At 40.5% G+C, this 24,526-nt stretch overlaps 1 protein-coding gene across 2 annotated transcripts; it reads left to right on the forward strand.

Annotated features, from left to right (window-relative positions):
- Positions 1-16,862: 16,862 nt before the first annotated feature.
- ccdc112 (coiled-coil domain containing 112) lies at positions 16,863-24,501 on the forward strand. Of its 2 annotated transcripts, none has more exons than XM_030059286.1 (14): positions 16,863-16,899; positions 17,402-17,529; positions 17,746-17,867; positions 18,356-18,445; positions 18,724-18,799; positions 19,355-19,481; positions 19,914-20,033; positions 21,128-21,265; positions 21,992-22,113; positions 22,383-22,509; positions 22,862-23,029; positions 23,296-23,394; positions 23,857-23,975; positions 24,259-24,501. In XM_030059286.1, the coding sequence occupies exons 1-14, from the start codon at positions 16,864-16,866 to the stop codon at positions 24,287-24,289; spliced, it is 1,503 nt and encodes a 500-aa protein (XP_029915146.1). In that variant the 5' UTR covers position 16,863; the 3' UTR covers positions 24,290-24,501. The 2 variants fall into 2 exon arrangements, with proteins under 2 accessions (XP_029915146.1, XP_029915148.1); XM_030059288.1 differs by having other exon boundaries at positions 19,917-20,033.
- The last annotated feature ends 25 nt before the right edge of the window (positions 24,502-24,526 follow it).

A 24,526-nucleotide genomic window follows, 5' to 3' on the forward strand; every position in this document is an offset into this window, starting at 1 on the left:
CTCCTCGCCCAAGTGTCTTTATTTTATGTTTTCAATTGCATTGGGAGTTTTGGTGCATGAAATTTCACAAAAATTAAGATTGGTGAGCTGATGAGTGGATGCCTTTTGCTATACTTGGCCTGAGGTATGGTACAAGATTTCCCAAGGTACAGAAGCACCACACTCTGTCCTACAGAGTGCTTCTGCTTCTGATTTTATTTTTCTCTCTGACAGGTGGCATAACTAAAGTCCAGTCAAAATACAGCTCTCCTCAGAAACTGATCAATTAGAAAAAGGTGCTTTGCCGGGAAGTGGTTTCTGTCTTAATCACACCAAAATTGATGTGAAGTGGCTTGCAAACTTTTTTCTTCAAGGTACTTCAGCACACAAAAACAAGCTGTTACTCAAATATTTCTTTGAGTGGATACAAAGACTTCAATAAAGAGGGAAAATGAAGTGGAATAAAGAGATGAATGTTCATTATTTTAAAATTATGGCTGGCGATACCCGAGACCTTGAGGTTCAACTCTTTTTTTTCGGTGTTGCAAATTAATATCAGCTAGAGGCAAAAATGCCATTATCAGTAAGACAGAACCCACCAAACAGCTCATTTCCTTGCCTTATTCACAGAAAATTGAACTCGTATGAAATATGCTTTTTAATAAGCTTGAACCTGAACTGAGTTAAATTAGATAACTGTTAAGAGTTTCAGGCCAAGACAGTCTGTGCGTCCAGTTTACTGCGCAGTCAGACTCTTACTGGATACTTGAGCTGGGAGCAGGGTGTATGGATGACCCTCTGGACTGGAATGGAGCCAGAGAGGTCGCTTATGCTCATATCTACTTGGTCCCAAGAAATATCCCATATGATGATCCGCTTGTTGGTTACGTAAACCTGAAAAAGCACCAGTGACTTCCTACCTGTACTGCAGAGATCATGCAGTATTTTGCCTTGGTGGAGGTTGTATACTTATTCTGTCATGAGGAGGTGTAGCTGAAATGATTTCTGCAGGTTCGTGCTATAACTCTCATTACAAGCAACGAAAAGGACAGTCACCAGCTAGTCGTTAAGCAGAGAAAGAAACCTTTGTGTGGGTAAGGGGTCACCTGAGGCTCTCGCTACTGTAAAATCTGCTCAATACGGTACAGTAGCTGAACGTGACCTGTGTGCTCTTCTTGAAACGCAGATTTTACCTCGGGCAATACAAACTGTGGAATGAGATGAGCTGAAATAGTTTTTGTCAAAGCATGTGGAGAAAATGCAGTTTTCTGACACTGGTCTGGCTTTACCCTGCAGGTTTTTTGTTGGTTGTCCTGGCTGTTATTTCCATGTGAGGTGATAATCCAGTGTCTGATAACATGTTATTTAAGGTACCTTACATGTGAGAAAAAGTTAGAATAAAAAGAGGTGTGTGCCTCTCGATCATTAAATTATCAGAAATTGAAATTAGTCATCACTCAGTCATCAGTGCAGCAAAAGAAAATAAAACCAAAATATCTTGTTTGTTTTTTTGTTTTGTTTTTTTGAATAGTCTAGTTCTTTAGGTTGATTTTTACCCCTTCCCCTCCACAGTTGGGACCTCACCACCTTTCCCCCCTCCACACCAACAGCAGTCAGTCCCAGAATGTCTCACCTATCCTGCATGTTCTGTATCTGTGATGAGTCACTGCCAGCAATGCTTGCTGGAATATAGAGCAAGGTGGAGGGTGGGAATTTTCTTATGATTCACAGGCAGCCATGTGTGTGTGTGTGTGTGTTTGCTTTGTAGGAGGAATACAGGAGATTTAAGGACATATTTAGTATGATTTGCTGTTTAGGTGTGTGTGTGTGTGTGTGTGTGTGTGTGTGTGTGTGTGTGTATGTCTCTATGTAGCTGGTAGGACACGGCAGGTAAATTCCAGAAATGCATTATCTGCTTTGTACACAAGGAGTTTGTAAGCTTCGGGGAATGTTTTTTCAGCAACTTGACTGTCTTTCTGGCATCCACTGCCCAGCAGGAACAGCACTCATTTTAGATGGATGTGAGCCAAGAATTAAGCCGAAAAATGTCTTTTGATGTGCATGTGAATTGTTTTGATTAGGATTGATCTGAGGAGTGTCACTGAACTACGCTTGGTTTTACTGTATCATCACCACACCCCTGCAACACCTCCTACGTGTAATAAAGATATGACAAGCCGAAGTACACATTTTTTTTTTTTTTTACTTTTACAGTGTTTGTCACTTGGAGCCAGGGGATTTACTGTAATTTGAAAGTGAGAGGACAGCGACACATCACTGGGAAATACACCAAAGACTGTAAGGACAAACTCTCATCTCTCTCTCTCTCTCTCTTTCTTTCTCTCTCACCACTTCTCTCACTTGTGTTAAGCTCATCCAACCCAGATCTTCAGCAGCAGGAATGTCGACGGCAGTCATTGATGGTAATTGTGAAGTATACAGTGTAGGTGTTTCTGGGTCTCAGCGTCAAGAACAAGTTAAGGCTCGTCACGGGAAGGTGCAAAGCATGTGAATGTTCATGTGGCACTGCTTCAGTTTGAATGGGCAGAGGGGCTTACCTGAAGTAAGTAAAAGTGAGATTATGAGTAAAAAGAGGGGCAGAAAAAGACAAAAAAAAAAAAAAGAAAAAAGTAGATTCAGGTAGTGGACTGCAAAAACCTCCATGTTGGCAAGTTTTGATTCAAATTCAGTTTTAAATTCTTGTTTTTCTGTAAATGAGTAAAAAAAAAAAAAAAAAGAAAAAGTACCAGTGGGATGAGATAATCCCACTTGTTTTCAATACTGCTCAACTGGTTTACAGAATGCTTTGAATCACATGTCATTTTCTTGATCCTCGTGGGCTGATCTTCCTTATCCTGCCTTGTTTCAGAGTATTCATACTTGTTCATAGAAAGTGAATCTGCATTGAAAAGAAGTGGGATAATCTCATCTCACTCACAGGTTTCTCACTTCTATGAAGAAAAACAAGATTTTTAACCTGAAATATGAAACTAAATGACTTTGTAAGATAGAGATTTTTTTGCAATGTGAGAAAACAGAGGATAATCAGACATCTGTCATGAGTGACTGACTGTTTCAGATAGCTATACCAAAGCTAAGAAGTCGAAAGCAGAGTGCATGAAAGTAGCGCTGAGAGCGGTATGACAGATCAGTGAGCAAGCAGTCACAGGTAGGTGTTGTTTGTATTCGCTGTCTTAGCCACCAGGGCATTGTGGGGGAAAGGTGTGTTTGTGGGAGACAGTGCGCATGTGGGTGCAGGTAACAGCCACTTTTGGTTAAGAGATTGCTTTTCAGGCCTTTTATGAATTAATTTTTCCAGTGCAGCAGGATGGAGCAGTGAGTGGGCGGCTTGCCCAACAACCGGAGCACGCTGGTTCAAACCTCCACGTCGACCAGCATCCACCCTGCAGGAAGGAAAAAGAGATCAATGAAGTCTCACCTTCCTAATATTTATAGGATATAGCAGACATTAAACCATGCCAGGAAAAATAGGAGAGGTGCACAAACCGTTTGAACTGGATTGAAATCCATGATGACACGAGTAAAGTACAAGGTGTGTGTTGTAATCCAGCCGAAGAAAACGTATCTGACACAATGCTCACTCACTGTACACAAGACCTCACTACACTATGGCTAAATTCCCTGGCCTTTTGGCAGTGCTGTCAGCTCAGCCTACTTCTGTCCTGTCTATATTTAGGGCTGAATAATGCCCCGTTGGAAAGCTGTCCTACATTTAGCTCGCTCTTCTGTCTGTCTCTGAATCCCTGCAGGTGAACTTGCCTCCGTCACCAGACACCTTTCTCTGTGTCTTTGTCTCCATCTGTGTCCCCTTGCTGTCTCTCCTTTTTTAATGCTTTTATTTTTGTTAACTGCGTTTCTTTGTCTTTTTTCCTGTCTCTCACTTCATTTCTGCCTGTCTATGTCCCTGTCTTTCTCTCAGTCTCTAGCTCTGAGTCTGTCATGCTTTCTTTTTTTTCCAACACCTTCTCCCTCCTCTCTCTCTCTTTTTCTTTCTCTGTCTGACTCCTTTTTCTCTCTCCTTGTCCTTGCTCACCAAGGCAGGAGAAGAGACTGTTGTCCTTCCCTTGCTCCTTGTTATGTCTGGATTGAGAGAAGACTTTATTGGAGCAGGAATCATCAATAAATTTCCACACTCACTTTTACAGTGTGTCTTCTTTACAAGGACATCAGCGAGAACAAAACAGAACAATCAAATTTATAGAGGACAGAAAATGATGAAGTGAAGGACGTATGCCGGTGTATGTGACACAAGACCCAAATTAGGTACACTGAGTTTCACTGTGAACTGTCTTGTCATTGAGAGAATATGTTTACCAGCACTGAAAGGGTTAAAAACTTCATGGGTAATGTAGAAGTAAAGGTTGAGAGTGTGTCATCGCTACGGCAGATGACTCCGCTTTTGACTGGCATGTGTACTTCCACTTCAAGGAAACAATTTATAGTTTGTTTTCTTGAATGGATCGTGGTGTTAAAGTTTGTAATATTCTCGTCTTTGGCACATTTGGGTTCACCGTGGTCAGTCCAGGCCAATCAGAACTTGTAAACAAAAGTCAAAAGACTGACAAGCAGCTTGTTTATAGGACAGAGTTTTGGTAACCTGTCAGCCCGTGAGGTCAGAGATTTTACCAGCAGGGGAGGTCAAAACAAATCCGATTCCAGCCCCTGAAACTTGAGCTAAGCATCTTGGAGTTGCCTGTGCTCTTTGCCTTGATTTACCTTCTGTTGTTGTTCATACCAGGGCGGAACACAGGAAAGGAAAAAAAAACAAAAAAAACAGCTGAATATGAGCACAGGTTGAGGCAGGTCATTTTCTTAGGCTGAGCTTTCCAAGCACGAGTAACCACTAGCTATCAGATGTCAGCTTCCATCTCCTTATACCCACAAGCTTGTGTGGATTGGGGTTATTTCCTTGAGCTGGTTTGCATTACTTTCTCATTCCTAGCAAAACCACATCACAGCTCACTTGGAAGAGGCCCAAGAGTGTCTTCAGGCATCTTGGTGCAGATTTTGGTGCCATCTAATTTGTTTTGTTCTCACCTGCCCAAAAGACCTAAACCACAGGAGTAAATACTTTGAATAAACCACTCGACCTGTACATACTTGGTGTGAGAAGCCCTTAATTCACAGGTTAAACTATGTGTTGCACACCACTGCATCAAGGAATCTTACTAGCCCACAAGCCCAGTTCTGACAAATCTGTCAAAACTGTCCTTCTTAACCAGAATCCTTTGAAGGCTTGTTCCCAAAACCTCATGTTGCAGTCCTGACTGCACCCGCCCTTTCTCTTTGCCCGTGAAACTTGGTCAAAACTCTGCAGTGGTTCAGAGTTCTGACCAAGTGCAATGGTTCAATGGTTCACAAAGATTTTGGCTGTATGACCACCTGCTAAATGTAAAATAAGAAAGTGTTGATGAAGAGAGTGGTGTGGGGAAAACGTGACCGATTACATAAGAGCCTATGCAGCCCTGCCGCGAAAATAGATCTGCAGGGTATTAACATGGGAATAACTGGTCTGAATCTGACACTGGTCTGGGCTGGGCACCAGGGTCTCTCTCTCTCTCTCTCTCACACACACACACACACACGCACACCAACCATATACATATACCCTGCGGCAGAATCAGGGTCACATTTTGCACTTGCAAAATGCCACTGCAGAGTTAAACTTACCCATACACACACTGCTGAGTATGTATGTGCAGCTTTTGCTTGCATTTTAATGTAAAGATACCACAGCACACATCCATCTATATGTGTGTGTTTGTGTGTGAAAGAGTATGTCCCCTCCCTAGGCACATTGTCATCAAGACTTTCCACTCTGTCAGCTGTCAAAACAAGTGGCATATAAATAGAGAGAGAATTAGGTGGCATGGCAATCATAACACAAATACACAAATATACAAATTCAGCACGCACACACACACACACACACACACACACACACACACACACACATAGACATATACAAGCAAACCTATATGCAATCCCTATCTTGGCTGTGGGTGGAACTTTCACTCAAATTAATTAATGTGCCGTACTGATTGATGAGGATTAGTATTAATAAACTTGTAAACTACACTCACAGAAACACACACGCACACACACACACACATGGTCACACAAACACAGTCCTTGTCTCCCAGTAGTTCTATTTTAGTCTGTCCCTCCAATGAACTCCCAACAAGGATCCACAGTTATTCTCCCCAGTTTGCCAAAACTATCTTAACACCAACATCATCCCCTTTACGTTTCAGTGGGATATTCCACCCTGGCACACTGTCATTTTCCAGTCTGCTCACCTTCAGATGATTCCATGAACAGACAAAGTTAACGCTGAGATGCATTTTAATTACCGGTAATGAGGACCTTTTAGGACCTTTTTTACGGGATTATCATGATACAAATATATTGAGTGTCACAATGTAATACCACTGTAACCTCTTCACATCTGTAATATCTTCACATCTCTATTGCCCATTTTATTTTCTATGCTCCAGAAAAGCAGTTTTCAGACAGAGAGAGGCGCAACAGAAGTGTGTGAATGACACCACCAGAGCAGCTAATACCGGTGTCTGCTGGTGCATGAAAATACACCAGCGCGAGCATCCCAAAACTATGAGTGTTATTCCAAACTGAAGAATTGCTTTAAGTCAGTGACACCTGAGAGCGGCGGCAGTGACAGCACCCAGTTTTACACACGGTTTAACTAGGAATTTGGCACTTCCCCTTCTAAGACATGGAGGATATGTGACTTTCATATGTGTGTGTTTAACAGCACAGGGGAGGCCAGTACAATGCTGGAGCCAGCAGGACTTCACTCGCTGCCTTGCTCCAGGGCACTACAACTTGGACGGACTGGGGATTGCACTTGTGTCTTTCCCATCTCTGTGACAGCCAGACCACGCTGCCAATATCACCTCATGTTGGTGATCTTACTGCTAAGAGGCTTTTCAGACACCAGGCCCGGCTCATTTACAGCGTGTGAAGCTCACAATTTTTTACTAGGGTTCCGAGAAGCCATAAACTAATCTTTATGACCCATATCAGTGTCTCCGGCATAATCACATTCTGTTTGCCCTGAAACATGCGCTAATGTCCATGCATGGAAACCAGCGTTTTATGCATTCTATAAAAGTGACTTATGATGAGACCTGCGAGAGTGTCAAACTGAGGTTTCAGTGACCTTAACTAAGAGCCACATTTAAATGGGAATGCTACTCGTTTTACAAATTTACATAAGACATTCCTGTGGCCTGCACTTCAAAAGCAGATTGAACTGCATTCCTGGGGCCTGCAGTGCAATATGCTTTCATGAACTTGTGCAACATGGATCTAATCTGTGATGACATGAAAAAGTACAAACCTAAATCTGCTCTATAAAAAGTTTGTTTTTTTTTTTTTTGGTTTTTTGCACATTGGGTACTTAGATCTTTAGATCTCTAGTGTCATCTTTTATTCTTTATTTTTTATTTATTTAATCTTGTACTCTGTGGATACTGCTGAAAACTGTGAATTTCCTTCAGGATGAATAAAGTATCTATCTATCTATCTATCTATATGTAAGTTGTAAGCGGAATGATGCATATAAGATACAAGATGCATAATATGTGCCTTTATTCTGACTGTTGTCCTCTTTTCTGTCTTGTACACCTCATTCTGAATTAAGGTAGGACTCCATTTGGTTGTTTGGTTGGTACTGATTGTTGGCTATTCATTCTCTGCACATGTTTCATTTCCACATGTGTAACTTTACACACCTTTCCCTTGAAATCATGAGCTGCGAAAGAGAATTGCATTTCATATTATAAGCAGAGGTTCTACCTGTAGGTAAAGGTCGGTGACTGTTTGGCCTCAGCAGCCAAAACGACAGAAGACAAGAATACAATGAAACACAGGCTTATTTTTCATCTGAAAAAACATTTACACCCTCCTCTTATTAGAATGAAAATGTTCTCAGTCTTGACCTATAACCACCCCACCTAGCTCAGTCAGACGGCAATGGACAATTCGACTTGAGTTGTAGCATGATATTGCTTTAAACTAATTTTCCTTTCCACTGCACCAGTTGCTGCAGGACAAGAAAATAAAATCAAGCAAAGCCACCCAAGTGGTGCACACAAACACAAAAAAAGAAAGAGGCAAATAAAAGCTTTTTTCATCAAAGAGTCACCTGATGCTCGTGTTTGCTCCCAGCAATATTACCGCTGCCTCTACGCTCAACAAATGTTTGCTCCACTGCTGGCTCTGCGGTGCTGCTGCTCCAACTGTTGCTCAGAGCCAACGGCAAGCAAACAAAACAACAGTAATGATGTTGAAGATGAGGAGAGTGATGACATGAAAAGCATCAAATCATGGTCAGTGATGTCGTGAGTTTTGCTCTTTCCTCAGTCACAAGAGATCAGCCACAGGGTTTTTGTCAGTGCACAACACTTGCCATACAAATGCCATGCTTACTCTGCAGAGCCGTATAGCTTATGGGTAATATACAAAAAGGACGGAGTGAAAAAGGCGAGGACTGGGATTTAATCATCTGAAACCCATTCTCTTTATTTCTTTCAAAAATATATAGAAATTTAAAAATTAGTTGTTGGGCCAAAAAAATTCTTTCATATTTCTTACCTTTTTTTCTTTTTTTCTTTTTTCTTTTTTTTGTTGTTGTTGTTGTTATTATTATTATTGTTGTTGTTGTTGTTGTTGTTGTTGTTGTCATTTTAGACAAGGGTCTTGACTTTCCAATAAAGAAGAGCATCTTCATAGGCCAAAGTATTGATTTTTTAAAATATTTTCAAAATAAATTATGGCAATTTTGTTGAATAAAACCTGTTAGTAAAAGTCTGCCCTTAGGCTCCTGAGTGTCAGAGGGCTCCCTAATGATGAAAGGTGAATAAGGGGGATACCCCAACTTTCAAACTGCATCTTCCACCAGTGCTCAGATGATGCTCTCTGCATGTGCCCACGTTTGCTGCTAATGCCCAACCATCTGCCACAGAGCTTTAATGATTCATCCATCAGGGCTGCCTACGTTCATTTGAGAATCATGTTTTCCACAAGGTACCTCCCTTCCTATCTAATCACCGTGTCTTTACCCTGTCGTTTGCTGTGGCTCTCCTGTGCTGAGTCAGAGAGCGTGTGGGTGGAAAGTGTTTCAGATAAAAGCACAGTCACCGCCAGAAACGCAGCCTCGCCTGAAATGTGTCAGTGCACAATGTTGCTTTTTTGTCAAAGCTCATTCAAACTTGACAGTTTATGAAACAGTCCTTGTAAAGAGCACATTCTCCTATTCTATTCTATTCTATTCTATTCTATTCTATTCTAACCCTCTCTCTGCTGGCATATAGCAGCAGCTGACATTTTGCACGAGGAGCATGTTAGCTCTGGTCCAGAGTGGCAGGGACAGACGGGCAGATCCAGTGGCCGCAGGACAGACTAGATGCTCCAGCCTGGTGTCTGGTGTCCATTACTCCAGATCACACTGATATAGCTGATACCTCAAACTCTACCATCATGTCTCCCTCTCTACCCCTTTGCTCTTCTCTCATCTTACTTCTCCTTCTCACACTTTATTTTTCTGTCTTCTTCTTTCTTCCTTTTATTTCTTTCCTTATGCTTATGCAGAAACACACACACATGAACCTCTGAGAGAAAAGGAGAGACACTTAGGGAAGGGTTAGGGGAGTGTTATATAACACTGACAAACCTGCCTTGCATTTCACAGTCGTCTCATAGGTTCAACAAGTAGCTTTTAATGCCGTCGGGCTTGCACTCATCGCAAATTGCAGCTACTTTGAAAGTGATTTTGGAAAAAGAAAGAAAGAAAAGAAAATAGTTTATATGTTAATGTTGCTTTCAACAGTAAATTGCATGCTGCTGATATTGAAATGCCTCAGAAATCAAATTATTCTGTGGCTGGTATACTAGAATCATGAAATGATACCTTCTCATGAACGATATGATTCCTCATAATTGTCATTTCAAAGAGGGAAGGGGACTCAGATTTACTTTTATCAAAATGGTAAAAAAAAAAAAAAAAAAAAAAAAAAAAAAGCATTAGTCATTTTTTGAGTGTAAAACTTGGATGTTTGGGTATATAACAGATGGAAGGGACTTTTTTTAGACTTCTAGTCTTGAAACAGCAGTATAAAAATATGGAAAAATGAAAGTACAAATCCTTTTGGCCCAAGAAAGTTCCTTTCAGTTGGAACGTTTCACCGCAACAATTTAATATGACTTTCCCTGGAGATAATAATATTCTTTAATTCCTAATTTTCTTTCTCAGCTTCACTCAAGGTGTCTGATGTGCCGACACTTCAGAAATACTTTAAAGTGCATGTTCCTTTGCAAATACCAAAGAGGAAAAAACTGCTGTTACTGGGGTATAAAAGTGATGGTGATGGTGTTTCTGAATTTAAAAAAAAAAAAAAAAATACAATGAAATATATTGACATTAGTATTCTTTCTTCAATATTAGTCTCTTTTCCTGACACATCTACAAATTGACTTCAGCACGACACCTTCAAGAGGTGAAGTTCTGTTTTTTAAGAGTCACTTGTTTACTTAACATCCCTGACTCCAGCTTTATTCCTCCCACTAACACCCCGGACTCAGAGTGACAGCAGCTCTGGACGCTCTTAAACACACAGCAACACATATACACACACATGCACACACATATACGTACACATACACACACTTGCATGGACACAGGCGCAACCCGTAAACCTTGAGTGGTATGTGTGCAATCAGCTCTTCTCTCAGCCCCCACAGGTTGTCTGTGTAACTCTATCACTTCTCTCTCTCTCTTGCTCTCTCGCTCTTTCTCTCACACGCACACATACACACACATACACACTGGTGCAAGGTTGACTGAGGGCACTGGCAGAGATGTATGACTGGTGCAAATTGGGCTTCTTGTTTGTGTTTGTTTTTTAGATACAAACCTCCCTGTGAGGACCCAGAGGCTCCACGTGAGGTTTTTTTTTTTCCATGCTTCCAACTAGTTATTGCCTAATCAACTGTTTCATTACATAACAAGAAAATCCCTACTTAGTAGCCAGCTCACACCTGTTGTTTATAATTCAATAGCTGATAGGACATTTGTCTGTGATTTACTAATCCAGCTTGACTGAGGGAAGATGATTTATGTGCAGCAGTGATATTTTGAGGTGACAAATACTTTGACATGACTGTGCTTCGCCATCTGATCACATCCAGTGTTTTGTGGGGACAGAGACAGTGCTGCAGTATTACAGCATTAGTTTACCGGTAGGGATGAAATGCCCCCAGAATACATTTCGTCAAAGCTTCTTCAGATCAGATTTGCATCAAATTTAGAAGATCGGATTGGAAAAGTTATGTCAGAGATTTTATCGTGGCATTCCGATCAAGAATTGAATTTATTGAGACCTGCAACTGTATGTGTCTTTGATAACTCGCAATTATCTGTGAGGAATTAGGTTTGCGTTCCACTCTTGAATGCGCAAACAAAACCACAGAGGCTCCTTCTTCTGAAGAACAGCGAGTGAGTCAGCAGCTGATGTTGATATCAGCTGATGACAGGCCAGACACTTTCCTCTCCACAGTAAAAAAAGATTTACTGTGGAGCAAACCAGAAACTTGGCACTTGTGCTGCATCCTGAAAGTATTCAATGCATCTTCAGTTCGTGAAGTATTTTCATAGCACTGCAATTTGTTGCACGTGACGCTGAAAAATGCAGCCAGTCTGTGGCGTTTAGATCCCATGACAGCCCATGACGTTCTGCATTGAGGGAAGTCTCCTTTTAGTCAGAGCTGCTGCACGCACACACACATGCACACACACACACACACACACACACACACACACACACACACATCTCTGACAGGAAGGGTGACCCACTTGCTGTCTATTATAGCCATGTGACCCCTTGGGCATTGTCTTTATTCTTGTCTTTTTCTTTTTCAATTAGATATTGGCCATATTAGATATTACTTTTCTGTATTGTTTGGGATTCAGTTTTATTTTGTTTTTTCTTGGATTTTGGAAAATGACTTTTAAAATTAGATTTTCTTTTAAAGGCAGAGTGAAATAGCCGCCTTTCCTTAGCAACAGCTTTAAAGTTTATCGATGTTATACATTACACATCTCCTACTCATCCACCTACATGTAATACAGATTTCATATTAGTTTCTTCTTATTACTGTAATGTAATGCAAAATGTTGTAGATCCGTTTCAGACATAAAAATCGCTGGATTTTATCATTCAGTATCTACTTGATTTGCTCTGTGGAGGCCTTTTTGTCAGTAAATAACTAGTCACTCACTCAGAAATACCATTGTTGGATTCGGTGTATGTCCCCAAGACAATTTGGGTGGAAAAAAGTGGCACTGCAGCAATAATAGAAATGTTCGCCTCATCTTTTGATAATTTCATTGGCATTTTGTTTTCAGCTACAAGCATCAAAAATACTGGTTTCAGCATAAAGACTTTTACGAAGCATGTCAGACAGGAAGTGTGTCATTTGTTTCTCAGGAATTTTGTGCTTTCAATCATTTTATCACCCATTCAAAATTAAATTAAACTCTTCAGTTTTACAGCAATAGTTTCAACTATGGCTGAATGATATGGTAAAAAAAAAAAAAAAAAAAAAATCATATCACCATTAATTTTAGAAATAATGCAAATGCAATATAATTCACAATTTTAGTAGGAATGATCATTTTTGCATTATAATTTTCATTTTCATTGATGTTCAAAGCTGTTACAATGATGATGGTGTTATTTTTGCTGAGGTCTGTACTAAACATGTTTTCTTAAATCTAGAGAAGACAGTTTGAAGGCTGGGGTGTGTCTATAGCATCATAATATTTTATTTGCAACAATGTTTTCTCACCTATTTTATTGAAGCTCCTGCGATGGATGTTGGATGTTACATTTGGCCATATTGTGATTTCAATAGTATTTCGATTAACTGCTCAGTCCCAGTTTCAACTCCCTTGAAAGTTTATTTCAAGATGGAGCAGTGTGTGTTAATATCTTGCCACCTCATATAAAGGGGTAAAGCAAGGACACATAACTTAAGTGATGTGGTTCTCTCTCACCAGGTCAGATGAGGGGAAAAGTTGAAGACCTGCATTACTGGAGAGAGTAGGTTGGTTCAGGCCTTGTGTTACTTGGGACTACATGAGGAAGGCATTCTGGCTACGTGCATTAGCTTATTGGCCGATGATACAGGAGGAACTACAGTCCAGGAGGAGCTGCTGGCTCAGCGAGCGATGACAGTTTTATAAGGTTTCTATGATAAGGAGTGCTTAGGCAAAGTAATTCATTTGAAAAGGACCTCTCCTCCTAAAATGTGTCGCCTCAGCTTCACTGATCAAATCACTTGACCATACAAACTTGATTATGACTTGAGAGGTGATCTCCTCTCAACTCAGCTCTTTTTAAAAACACAACACTTAGGGTGGTAAACTTGTTAAACATACAGGAAATTAGGCTTTACTATGTTTTATGTCATTTTGTAAAGCAATAAAAAGGCATTTTAGATGCTATAGAATTAAGTTTCAGGAAGCATAAATTAAACAACCAAAGACATAAAAACATAGACCTCGCAATGCAGTGATGTGGTCAAACATAAATGTTGTGTTTCCAAAATGTCTTTAAGTTTTCAGGGACTGGACAGAGCTTTTTTTTTCTGATACTGGCACTGAAGCATTTTTGAGATTCTCCAGTAGGCTTTGATTGGATTTCATGGGCCCTGTGGTCATGAACATTATTTAACATTTAAATTAAACCTAAAAAGAAACACATACAACCTACAAATTTTCATTAAAACATTGAAGTGTTTTTTGTTACAAGGTTTCCAAGGGGTAGGTTAAGGTAACAGGAAGAAATGAGGCCAATAAGCAGGGAGCTGTTTCATGAGTTGTTGGGATACATAAGGTCACTTGTGTTGCACACAGGTCAAAATGTATGTTGTCTGTGAAATTTATGGGATCAAGGAGCTGATATGGTGTGAGTATCAACATTGCAGCCAAAACACATTGATGATCTATGTTTGTCTGATTGTTTATATGGTGGGCTGTTTTCCAAGTTTAGTTTTCGTGCTACAGTATGTACCATATTTTTTGAGGATAACAATAACCTGTAACCTGGATAAACTAAAAAATTAAATAATGAAAAATGAATTAATTAAAAAAGTACATTGCAAAAAAAAAAAAAAAAAAAAAAAACACTGACAAAATGTAATTGAACAAGAAAGATATTATAACAGAAAAAAGTAGTGATACTCAGTTAACTTTGACATGGGAACATATGAAGTTAGATACAGAACTACAGTGAAGGCAGACATGCAGAAAGATCATGAGTTAGCAGGTAAAGTCACTCACAGGAGGAGACAGTGTGATGCACAGCAGGAAGAGCAATTATGGTGCTCAGTTTCCCCTTGCCCTCCCAAGCTCATCTACCATGCAGAGCTCACAGCTTCACTGGCACACACACACACACACACACACGCACATGCTCTCACAAGTGTGCATGCACAAGCCTTGGCTAATTACTCGTCTGGGGAGTGTAACATGTCCAACATGTGAAGGATCCAGCCAGATCAAATGGCATATTTTAACACCATATACATTTATAACACTGGTCAGGTGTCAGAACTCAGTGTGAATGTGCGTGTGTGTGTGTGTGTGTGTGTGTGTGTGTGTGTGTGTATGTGTGTGTGCAGTGAGGGGTGTGTGACAGGGAATCCGTGTCTGCACATGGGTGGAGTTTTGTTCCAAAGTATACAAAGATTTATGATAACATTTTTGCATGTGTCTGGTGTTGTGTCTGTGCATGTTATGCATGTTTGTCTGTGCTAATCAGTGGAGTTAATCTTAATTTAAGCAAGCACGTTAATGAAAAACACGTTGCCTTGTAGCAGCGGGCTGCAAGCTGAAGTGTGGCTTCTATTAAATTACACACACTGTCAGTCGTCATAAGTAAGCCTGTGTAATTCAAAGAACTGGCAGGAGAGAAGCAGCGAGTTCCTGCAGAACAGACTTCTTAGTTACTGAACTCCTGCCTCATAACATTTCTAAGTATTAGCTCAAGTTCACTGCAAATTCAGTTAGGCCCAAAGTATAGGGCAAAGGTCAAAGGAATTTACATCAATCTGTCTTTGTTTCTTTCTGTCTTTCTTTCTCGTGGGTTATTGGCTCCTAAAGTCATCCTAAATTTCATTTTCTTTCCTGTGACTTTCCCTCTTCCCTCTCAATGCTTTCCCCATAATAAAGGAAAATGTCATCCTCTTCACTGATAATTCTTATTTCATAGCAGGCATGTCATAACTCACGTACTCAGATATACGCTAACTGGAAACCCCCTACTTTGCAACAGCTTGTGTGTCTAGCTTGTTATGCCAACCAGTTGAATGTTCATCAGCGTGTCTCATTTATCAAATTAAGTGAGTCCCTGGGCTCGGGACGAAGATGGGAAATTGTAACACTCTTCATTAAGGAGAGCGGTTGCTATTTATGTTGCGAAGACAACTCTGTCTCTCCACCCATGGGAGAGACCATCCCCAATATCTGCACTCAATAATGGATTCAGAAATCTATTTATACTCTCTATCTCAATCTCTCTCCCCTTTTCTCTCTCTCACTTGGCCAGCTCTCATAGTAATTATAGCTGCTGGCCATCATAAAAAGGCTGTTACAGAAATAACCTAGGTCTCTGTGGACAACATAGCCAGTTATTTGAGAGTGTGAGATATACAGGTACAGTATCTCTAATGAGCTACAATTGAGCAGCAGGGCACACAATCATTGTGAGATGGAGGTCCAATTGCTAAAATGCAGCAGGAAGTGGGCTGGTAATAAGTAACATTTTGTCCTGTACAAAAGAAACAAGTGCACATATGTTCTTGAGTTTTGCAACATCAAGGATTGCTATTACATGTTTAAGTAAAGATCTCAATTTCACAAAACCAACTACATTTCATGCCATAATTCAGGGGGTCAAGATATTTAACAACAGTGGTTCACAAACAGTGTTTTCTCCTAAACCTCTGACGAAGACCTGTAGTGGTCAAAACATGTTGGCTTTTTAAACGTTTAGCTCCTACAATAAAGGCTTTTTAATATGTCTTTCCTCTTTGTTACATTTCCTGATATTTGGAGTGCCTGGATTACTTTTCTTTTTTGGAGCGAGTGGTTCACAAAGGTTTTCTTGTTCCAGATCCTTAAGTTGGCTTTCATTCAAGTTCAAGTTTATTTAAAGCCCAATATCACTTGTAGTGACTATGACTTTTCATGCCCGGTTTCATTAAGCTGCAGACCCTTATTTTAACTATTTTTCCCCCCAGTAATAACCTTGATATGAAAAGATACTTGGGTTTGTGTAAGGAATCAGATTGTTTACATTGCATACTTGAACACTGACAAATAGATTAACCCTAACCCTAACCTCATGGTGAAATTAAAACATACACCAAAATGCACTCTTTCTGTCTTTAATATTATGGCAGCTTCTAGTGAAACAAATTATAGTACAGTTAAACTACTCCTCATTCTGCTGGGGACCCCCTGGAAGCCTCTCAGGGACCCCTGGGAGTCACCGGGCCTCACTTTGAAAACCACTGCTTTAAAAAGCTGGCACAGTTTGGCCCGTGGCCCACATTTCAGGTAGCGCTGACAGTCAGCTGTAATCCCCTTTTGTTGTTTGTTTCTGTGTGTCTCCCTCTCACCAATCCCCTGTTGGACTCTGTCCCAGTCCAGTCCCCATGCAGTCCAACGCTTGAATTGAAAACAAACAGCGCCCTCTGCTGGGGTGACACACTAACCGCACCAGCGCTCAACAAGTCTCCTTATATTCAAATAAAGTTTTTTTTTTCCGGTTAAAAATGGCCGCCTTAGCAACCACACGGAAACATGGCTCGGTAATAACTGTTTTTATAATTTTGTTCAAACGGTGACGGCTATAATTCAACCCGACGATTTTCACAATAGTTTTATAATTTCTCAACTTTGCATGTGGAACTAGTAGAGGAGCGTTGTTTGTTGACTGACTTGTTATCTACCTGGCGTTAGCCAATGCTAAATGTCGACGTTGCTAACAACAAGCAGCTTCCACAGAGGAGGGACGTGTCTTTTATCTTGACATATTTGTATAGACAGGGGTTAACCTGGTTATATATTGTGTACAGGGTGTTTATGGGGTAATATCTAAGTTTTGAAGGACACGCTATTGAGGAAATGTGTCAGACGTGGACTTCTAGGTCAATAGATGTCTCTCCAATACTGTCCGATTATGGATGCATCGACTGTGTACTGTGATAAATGGCAATTTGGTGCTGATGGGCTTTAATACGTTTTTGAAAGGCTTGTCGTATTTATAAAACATTGAACTTTTATATGTTGGTCTGTGTGACTGAATTTAAGCAGGGAGAGGGAGACTTCAGCCCCCAGCAGAGCACACCATCCCCCCTCAGCAGTCACAGTGTGGAGGAGAGGCTGGGCCAGCAGAAGGCAGCACAGTTTCTCAGGGATGCTGAGAGGATGAGGAAGCAGTAAGTTCAGTTAATTACTGCTCATTCCCTGCTGTTTTGGCATTTCATCAGTGTTACTGTACAGATTGTAAATCCATAATTCACACTGGCCTGTTTTGTTGAAGCACAGAGTTATTTCACACACTCTTACTTGTCTGTGTTATAATATGCCCATTTTACTCTCCCTGTTTAAGATCTTTTCATGTAACTGAAAGTGTTTCTGCTTCTCTCTGACAGGATTGAGATGTTAGAGAAGGAGAGGACACTGGGTGCTCAGTGCAGAAAGAATGGCTGGACAGATCTGTTTGGTGAACTGGAGGACTATGAAAGAGTGCTGGAAGAAGAAAGAAATGCTGAGAGTGGGTTTTTATTTGTAGTACAGTAGACCAGTTATCCCCCTTAGACATTTTGTCTTGGTAGGCTCCAAGGACTACGAAAGCCTTGGACGGATCATCAGTGGACGTGTATTTTTTGTGCAACATATGACATCTACTATTGCACACTGCATGCTGGACATTTGAAATGTCAATACAGTACACACAGGACAAGTAAAGGCAAAATCCACCCTCAGCACTATAATGCTGTTAAGATAAAAGCTACTTATGTTTTAGTAACTCAGTTTTTTAGGGCGCATATGGTTTAGATGCACTTCCTGGGTTTAAATCCAGAACAGGACCTTTGTTGTGTCTCATCCCCAACCCTTCCTTGCAAGTTTCAAAATCCAAAAGCTTGAATCTGACTAAGGACCTTTGTCATGTCAATCTCAACCCCTCTCCTGTTTCTCCTCATTCCTGTCCTTCTCATTTTTTATGCCGTATTATAAAACAGTTTTTTTTTCTTCCCTTAGAGATAAATCTTCAAAAGCAGCTGGTGAAGATCCACAATGGAGTGAGGAAGTTTCAGAGACAGCTAACTGATGTCAAGCCAACTCCTGAATGTAAGTAGTATGTACTTGGAAACTACTTATGGTACAAAATGACTTTTGTATCTGTATATTTTTCCATCTGTTGCATTGCCTCTTAGCCATCTTCACAGAGAAACTGCACTTATTTGTAATCGTATTTCTAATGTCAGTGTTTGTGTCAGTCTGCCACAATGGTAGTAATTTTCTGCAGCATTTATGGAAAGGACAATGGTCATGATGTTACGAGAATAACATGAGGATGTGAGGATTGTTTAGGTAATACTGTTTTGCATTTCCACTTGGGTTTTCAGTGATCGAAAAGCTGAAGGAAATAATGACCGAGGTAGAGCTCTCCATCAACACCTTAAAGGAGGATCAGCACTTAAGGTAAAAGAACACACTATATAATATGAGACTAACTTACCAAAAAAAGTGAAAATGTAAGGTATGCAAAAACAAAACAAAACAAAACAACATCTGCAAACTGACAGAAAACAAACTTAGCCATACATTCAGTCTGCCAGCTGCTGTGGCTAATTGAGAAAAATGTTCCAATCTTTTAATAGCAACACATACAGGTCAGCTGATAAATCATTAATTAGAAGTCTAGGAATTAAGTGCTGAGGAAATATTTTTAAGTATTTAAATTGGAAGAAAGAGAACACTTCTTCAACTCATGAAAACAGGTCTCTGTCGAAATGCCCTGTCTTTCATTAATGTCATTATTATTAAAAAATTGCGTCCCCACCTTTGAAACACATAGTATTAAGCAAAGTATTCTGACATAAATACTACCATGAGGTCAATGTAATTATGCCAGTAACAAGTGACTAGAGCTAAACAACAGCCAAGTGTTTATGACAGTGCTCCATATTAGTAATGAAATGGATGTACTATGATGTACACACTATGAATACATGTTCATTATGTTTCTCTGCTCAGCTTTGAGGGGCTTCTGAAAGAAGAAAGCATGTGCAGTCAGGAAATCGCTGCCTATGAGACGAAGATTGAGAACTGGAATCTGTCTGTCAAATTAGACTCTAAACGCCCCCCTGCTGTCACAGTTAAGGTCTGTCTCCCTTCATCTTACTTTTATTGTTTTCTCAGAGTGATGCAATGACAAGGAGGTAGACACTTGAGTTTTTGGTGCTTAAAAAAATCTTTGAATTGGAGTGTGATGAATTAATGTCACAGGATATCACTGTTTCAGAGCTCAGAGCTCATGGGAGATGGGATCTTCTTTAAACTTTACATCTTTGCAGAATTTGAAAGTCAGAGAAGACCCATCATCAAAAGCTGACAGTCCTTTTTGCCTTGTGTTCATATTTTATTATTAAATTTATCTTACTCAATTATAGGAGTCGTTACTTTGTGCTTATTGTCCCAATACTGTTGGCCATTCATGTAGTTAACTTGCTTCCAAGTAGCACCGTATTCCTACATGTGTCTGTCGGCCCACAGAGCATTTCAGTCATTGGTTGAAATAATGTTTCTTTTCCAGAAGACTAAACCTCCAGACGGAGACCTTCCTCCAGATGTCAGAGCCCTGGAGTCCTTCCTGCAGAGGACAGGAGGGCCTAATGGGGGCTGGGATGAATATGACCATAAAGCTTTCCTCAGGGTAATACAGCCTTGTGTGTATTTTTACACAATTATAATACATGGAATGAATGGTGATGTGTCAGCTGGTCTGACCGTGAGGCAATGCTCTTTATGGGAGCTGGAAACAGTTTCTACTTGGTAAAAAATTATGAATCGGTAGTTTGTTGGCATTGTGCTTGGTGATGCGCGGATGGAGTGGTGTAAAGCATTGGACTCCGGAGCAGTGGAAACTAGTTCTGTGGAGTGACCAATCACGCTTCTCTATCTGGTGGTCTGATGGACGAGTCTGGGTTTGGTGAATGCCAGGAGAACGTTCCCTGCCTGACTGCATTGTGCCAACTGTAAAGTTTGCTGGAGGAGGGATAATGCTGTGGGCTTGTTTTTCTGGGGTTGACCTGGGCCCCTTAGTTCCAGTGAAGGGAAATCTTAATTCTTCAGCTCACCAAGACATTTTGGACAACTCTCTGCTTCCAACTTTGTGGAAACAGTTTGGGGAAGGCCCTTTTCTGTTCCAGTATGACTGTGATCCAGTGCACAAAGCAAGCTCCATAAAGGCATGGCTGGGTGAGTTTGGTGTGGAAGAACTTGACTGACCCACACAGAGCCCTGACCTCAACCCCATCCATCACTTTTGGATGAACTAGAGCAGAGATTGTGAGCCAGGCCCTCTCGTCCAACATCAGTGTCTGACCTCACAAATGCTCTTCTGGATGAATGAGCAAAAATTCCCACAGACACACTCCAAAATCTTGTCGAAAGCCTTCCCAGAAGAGTGGAAGCTGTTATAGCTGCAAAGCTGGGACCAACTCCTTATTAATGCCTATGGATTTAGAATGGGATGTCATAAAACCTCTTATACGTGTAATGTGTAGTTGGCCCAATACTTTTGTCCATGTAGTGTACAAAAGAAATGGGCACCTACATTCAGGAAGGAAGTCAAGTCCTGTATACCTATTTATTGACCTTTACTAATTTAGATTGTTGTGCATGGTCTGCTGCTCCCTGAAGCACGACAGATACTCTTGAATTAAGGGTTGAATGGCAGCTTCTCTGACCACTGGGCTGTCTGTCACAAGGTCCTTGTCTAACATTTCTAATCGGTCTGATTTGAAGGTGTGGACCAAGCACAGCGGGCAACCAGCCTACAGGAGGGAAGCCAAACTGTATCTGCCTGGTAAAATGCTGGAGGACATAGAGCGACATGAGGAGTGGTACCAGGAGCTGATCCACCTACAGGACAGGAAGAGAGAGGTAAAGAGGGGTGGCAAAGCATATATGGTCGCTATGGGAAAAACACTAGGCTTGGAATATGATAAACAGGGTGCCGTGGGGACGGCTATCTGGAGTTGGATTTAAGTAAAAGGCGAGATCTTCCACTGATCCATCTTCCTGACATTACACTATCACACCAACATGTGGCTGAAAAACATCACAGTGTACAGTGTGTTTCAAATGTAGGTATTCATGTTTTGATAATAACAACAACAATAATAATAATAGTAATAATAATGATAATGATTAAAAACAAAGCTGTACAATTTTAGTGATTTTTAACCTAATGAGTAACTTTAACAAAATAATTCAGTCAGTAGTCCATAACTAGTTGCAGTGAGTCAGATATTAATGATGTACATAAAAATGTAAACCTGCTTTTGAAACATGCAGAGTGGAGATTCTCTGTTTGGGACCCCTTTAAAAAGTTTAAATTTGAGCTATAATTAGTTTTCCTTTAGATTAATGAGGGTAAGGACACACACCTTCCAACTGTCGCACAGTCCACGGGAATGTTCATATTTTTACTGTCCTACACGTGATTAAAACACTAAAACATAAACATAAGTCTGGCAACATGAAATAAGAGACCTCAGATGGAGGTAGATCCTCTCTTTACGAACATAGTACAGTTGGGTGCTTTGAATGCTAAAGCCTTCAAAACATTTTGTGGTTTTCATTTGTACCACCTGTCTTCATCTCCAGGCTATCCAGCGGTGGAAAGCCAGTAAGGAGCAGGAACGCCAGGCCAGGATGCAGAGACAGCAGGAGGTGGAGCAGACAGAGGGAAAGGAGAAGGAGGGCAAGACCCAGGCCCAACAACACAGGTGAGTCAGGAGTACCACAGAATAGAATGGAACAGAGCAGAATAGAGTAGATGTGGACATTGTTTACACCCTGGGAAGCAGAGAAACAGTCAAGTATACACCCAAGTCAGAGGTATCTACCAGACCTGGTGAAGATCCAATGTGGATGAAGTATCTCACAATATAAGGATGACTTTTGATGCTTTGCACGGTAAAAATAATTGTTGTTATCACTGTAGGTTCATGACTGTTATAGGCTTGGCTAGTGCATTCCAGCTTTTTTGTTTCAGGGATGAAGAAGAGAGAAGAGAGGCGGCACGGCGGCTGGAGGAGTGGAGGGAAGAGAGGAGAAGGAAAGAGGAGCAGGAAGAGGAGCAGAGACTGGCTGAGGAGATACGCAAGAGCAGACGGGCCAAGGTCTGTGCACATGTGCATTTGTCTGGGTGTATATTTAATTAGTGGAGCATAAAATCACTACATAAGTAGAACAAAAAGCAGAAAAAGACACTTCTGAAAATTTAGACCTGTGTCAATGAAAAGGATTTTATTAGGCCTGTGAGTAGCAGTTTTACAGGCGCAGCAGAGACTTAACAAAGACTTAACAATTATGATAATGTTCACAGATACTAAACAGAATGATTTATTTCTTCTGGGAAACCGCACCAACAATTTGTCAAGCGAAAGCAAATGTAACAGTAAAAGAGTCAATACTGTACTTGTGCAGTGCCCGCAACATTTGTACCAACTAAAGTTCATTTCTGTGAATCAGGAAGAGCGTCGTCGCCAACTGGAGGCGAAGATGGCCGTTGAGAAGCAGCTCCGGCTCAGACGTGAGGATGAAGAGGAGCAGGAGAGGAGGAGAAGAGAGAAGGAACAGAGAGAGATGGAGGAGAGGAGGAGGGAGGCAGCAGTGGGAATCAGATGCTTCCAGGAGAGGGTATGGACTCTAGGATTGTTTGTCATTATCACACTGTCTATCATACATGTTGTATATATAGCTGTTTTCATAATTATGAAACACATGTAACTCCAATTTTGGTGATTTACATGTTTTCATATTAATTTCAACTTTCATATTCAGATTACAGGTTCCCCCATTACTTAAAAAAAATTCTTACAGCTTATGTTTTTGAAATGTTGACACTAGCATAATGGCTTAAGTCAAGTCAAGGTGTACTGTGTGATTTCCCTGCTGTTCTGTAGGATCTTCACAAGGTGGAGGCAAAGCTTCAGTTGAAACAGCTGAAGGAGCAACAGGAAGTGGAGAGACAACAGAGAATCACCACCAAAATGAAGGAGAAGGTGAGGGCTGAGCAGGCAAAAAGTGATTTACGCACCACAAGATTTCTCAAGTAAATTAAGTACTCAATTGTGAAAGATTTTGAAAACTGAGGTAGCATGTTAAAGACTGTGGGAACAACTATGACAATGGAGTTTTTCCCATCATCCTCTTGCCTGGGGTGAGTCAGTGCTGGGACACCTACACTCAACATTGGCTTATTCATCATATTTTTAGAGTACTTAGGATTTGATGCACTGTGTATGAGGGCAGAAAATCACCAAATATAAAAGCTAAACAAGTAAGCCCGCTGTATCCCTGTCATTAATTCTGTATCTGTCATTTTACCAGGCTGTCACTCAGAGTTTATTCTTAGTTAACATTCCTTCAATAAAAACATTTCTGTCATGCTGAAATCTGATATCATGATGAAAATGTGAGGTTTTCAGCCAGATAAGATTTGTATTTATTTGTTTCCTGTGCAGGTGGAGGGTCACATCAGCAGAGATCCCTCCAGACTGACGCGTCCTACCAAGGGATGGGAAGAGCGAATGAAACACATCGGACCTTCAGGAGGAGGGCCTGTACTACAGATGTTTCACAGGTCCGACTGTAGTGATGTTATCACCTCTGCTCTGTTACTGTTTGTTTTAAACTTCCTACAAGTTAACCTGTCGAGGACTCTTTTGTTCTGAATCACTCAAAATTTGGTGAACGATGATAACATTTTAGTCTGTAGATTGTAGAAATTTGTACATTTATTTTGATATTTCATTGACTTAAGAAGTAAAGCCATCTAAATGTAACTGGTTAAGAAAGTACATAATCGAAAATAACTTGAAAACAAGCATTAAACATTTGAAAAATTTATGTTATTTTTGTTGCAGAGCTGTTCCCAGCTGGAGACAAGGCCTATGATTAACACAATGCACCGTCCTGATATTTATTAAGACCTCAGCGATCAAGCAATCATGGAGTTTTCTTTTCTCTAATTTTCTTTTTTTTTAAGGAAAACTACAGCACCTCAACACTTCAACACCGCATTGTGCCTTTGTTTATATTTGTTGTGTTGCTTTTTGCTATATGTTTTGTACAATGTATTAACCAAATAAACTTTGCATTGTGCTCTTTTTAATGAAAAATTGCCATTATTAT

The sequence above is a fragment of the Myripristis murdjan genome, chromosome 9 (genome assembly GCF_902150065.1).
Source record: "Myripristis murdjan chromosome 9, fMyrMur1.1, whole genome shotgun sequence".
Classification (NCBI taxonomy): domain Eukaryota; kingdom Metazoa; phylum Chordata; class Actinopteri; order Holocentriformes; family Holocentridae; genus Myripristis; species Myripristis murdjan.

Bases quoted from the DNA above. Each gene is read 5' to 3' on its own strand.
- ccdc112 (XM_030059286.1), top strand. From the start codon at position 16,864: ATGGCCGCCTTAGCAACCACACGGAAACATGGCTCG. The intron at 17,868-18,355 runs GTGGGTTTTTAT...TTCTTCCCTTAG, and splicing joins AGAAGAAAGAAATGCTGAGA to AGATAAATCTTCAAAAGCAG. The intron at 22,114-22,382 runs GTGAGTCAGGAG...TTTTTGTTTCAG, and splicing joins ACCCAGGCCCAACAACACAG to GGATGAAGAAGAGAGAAGAG.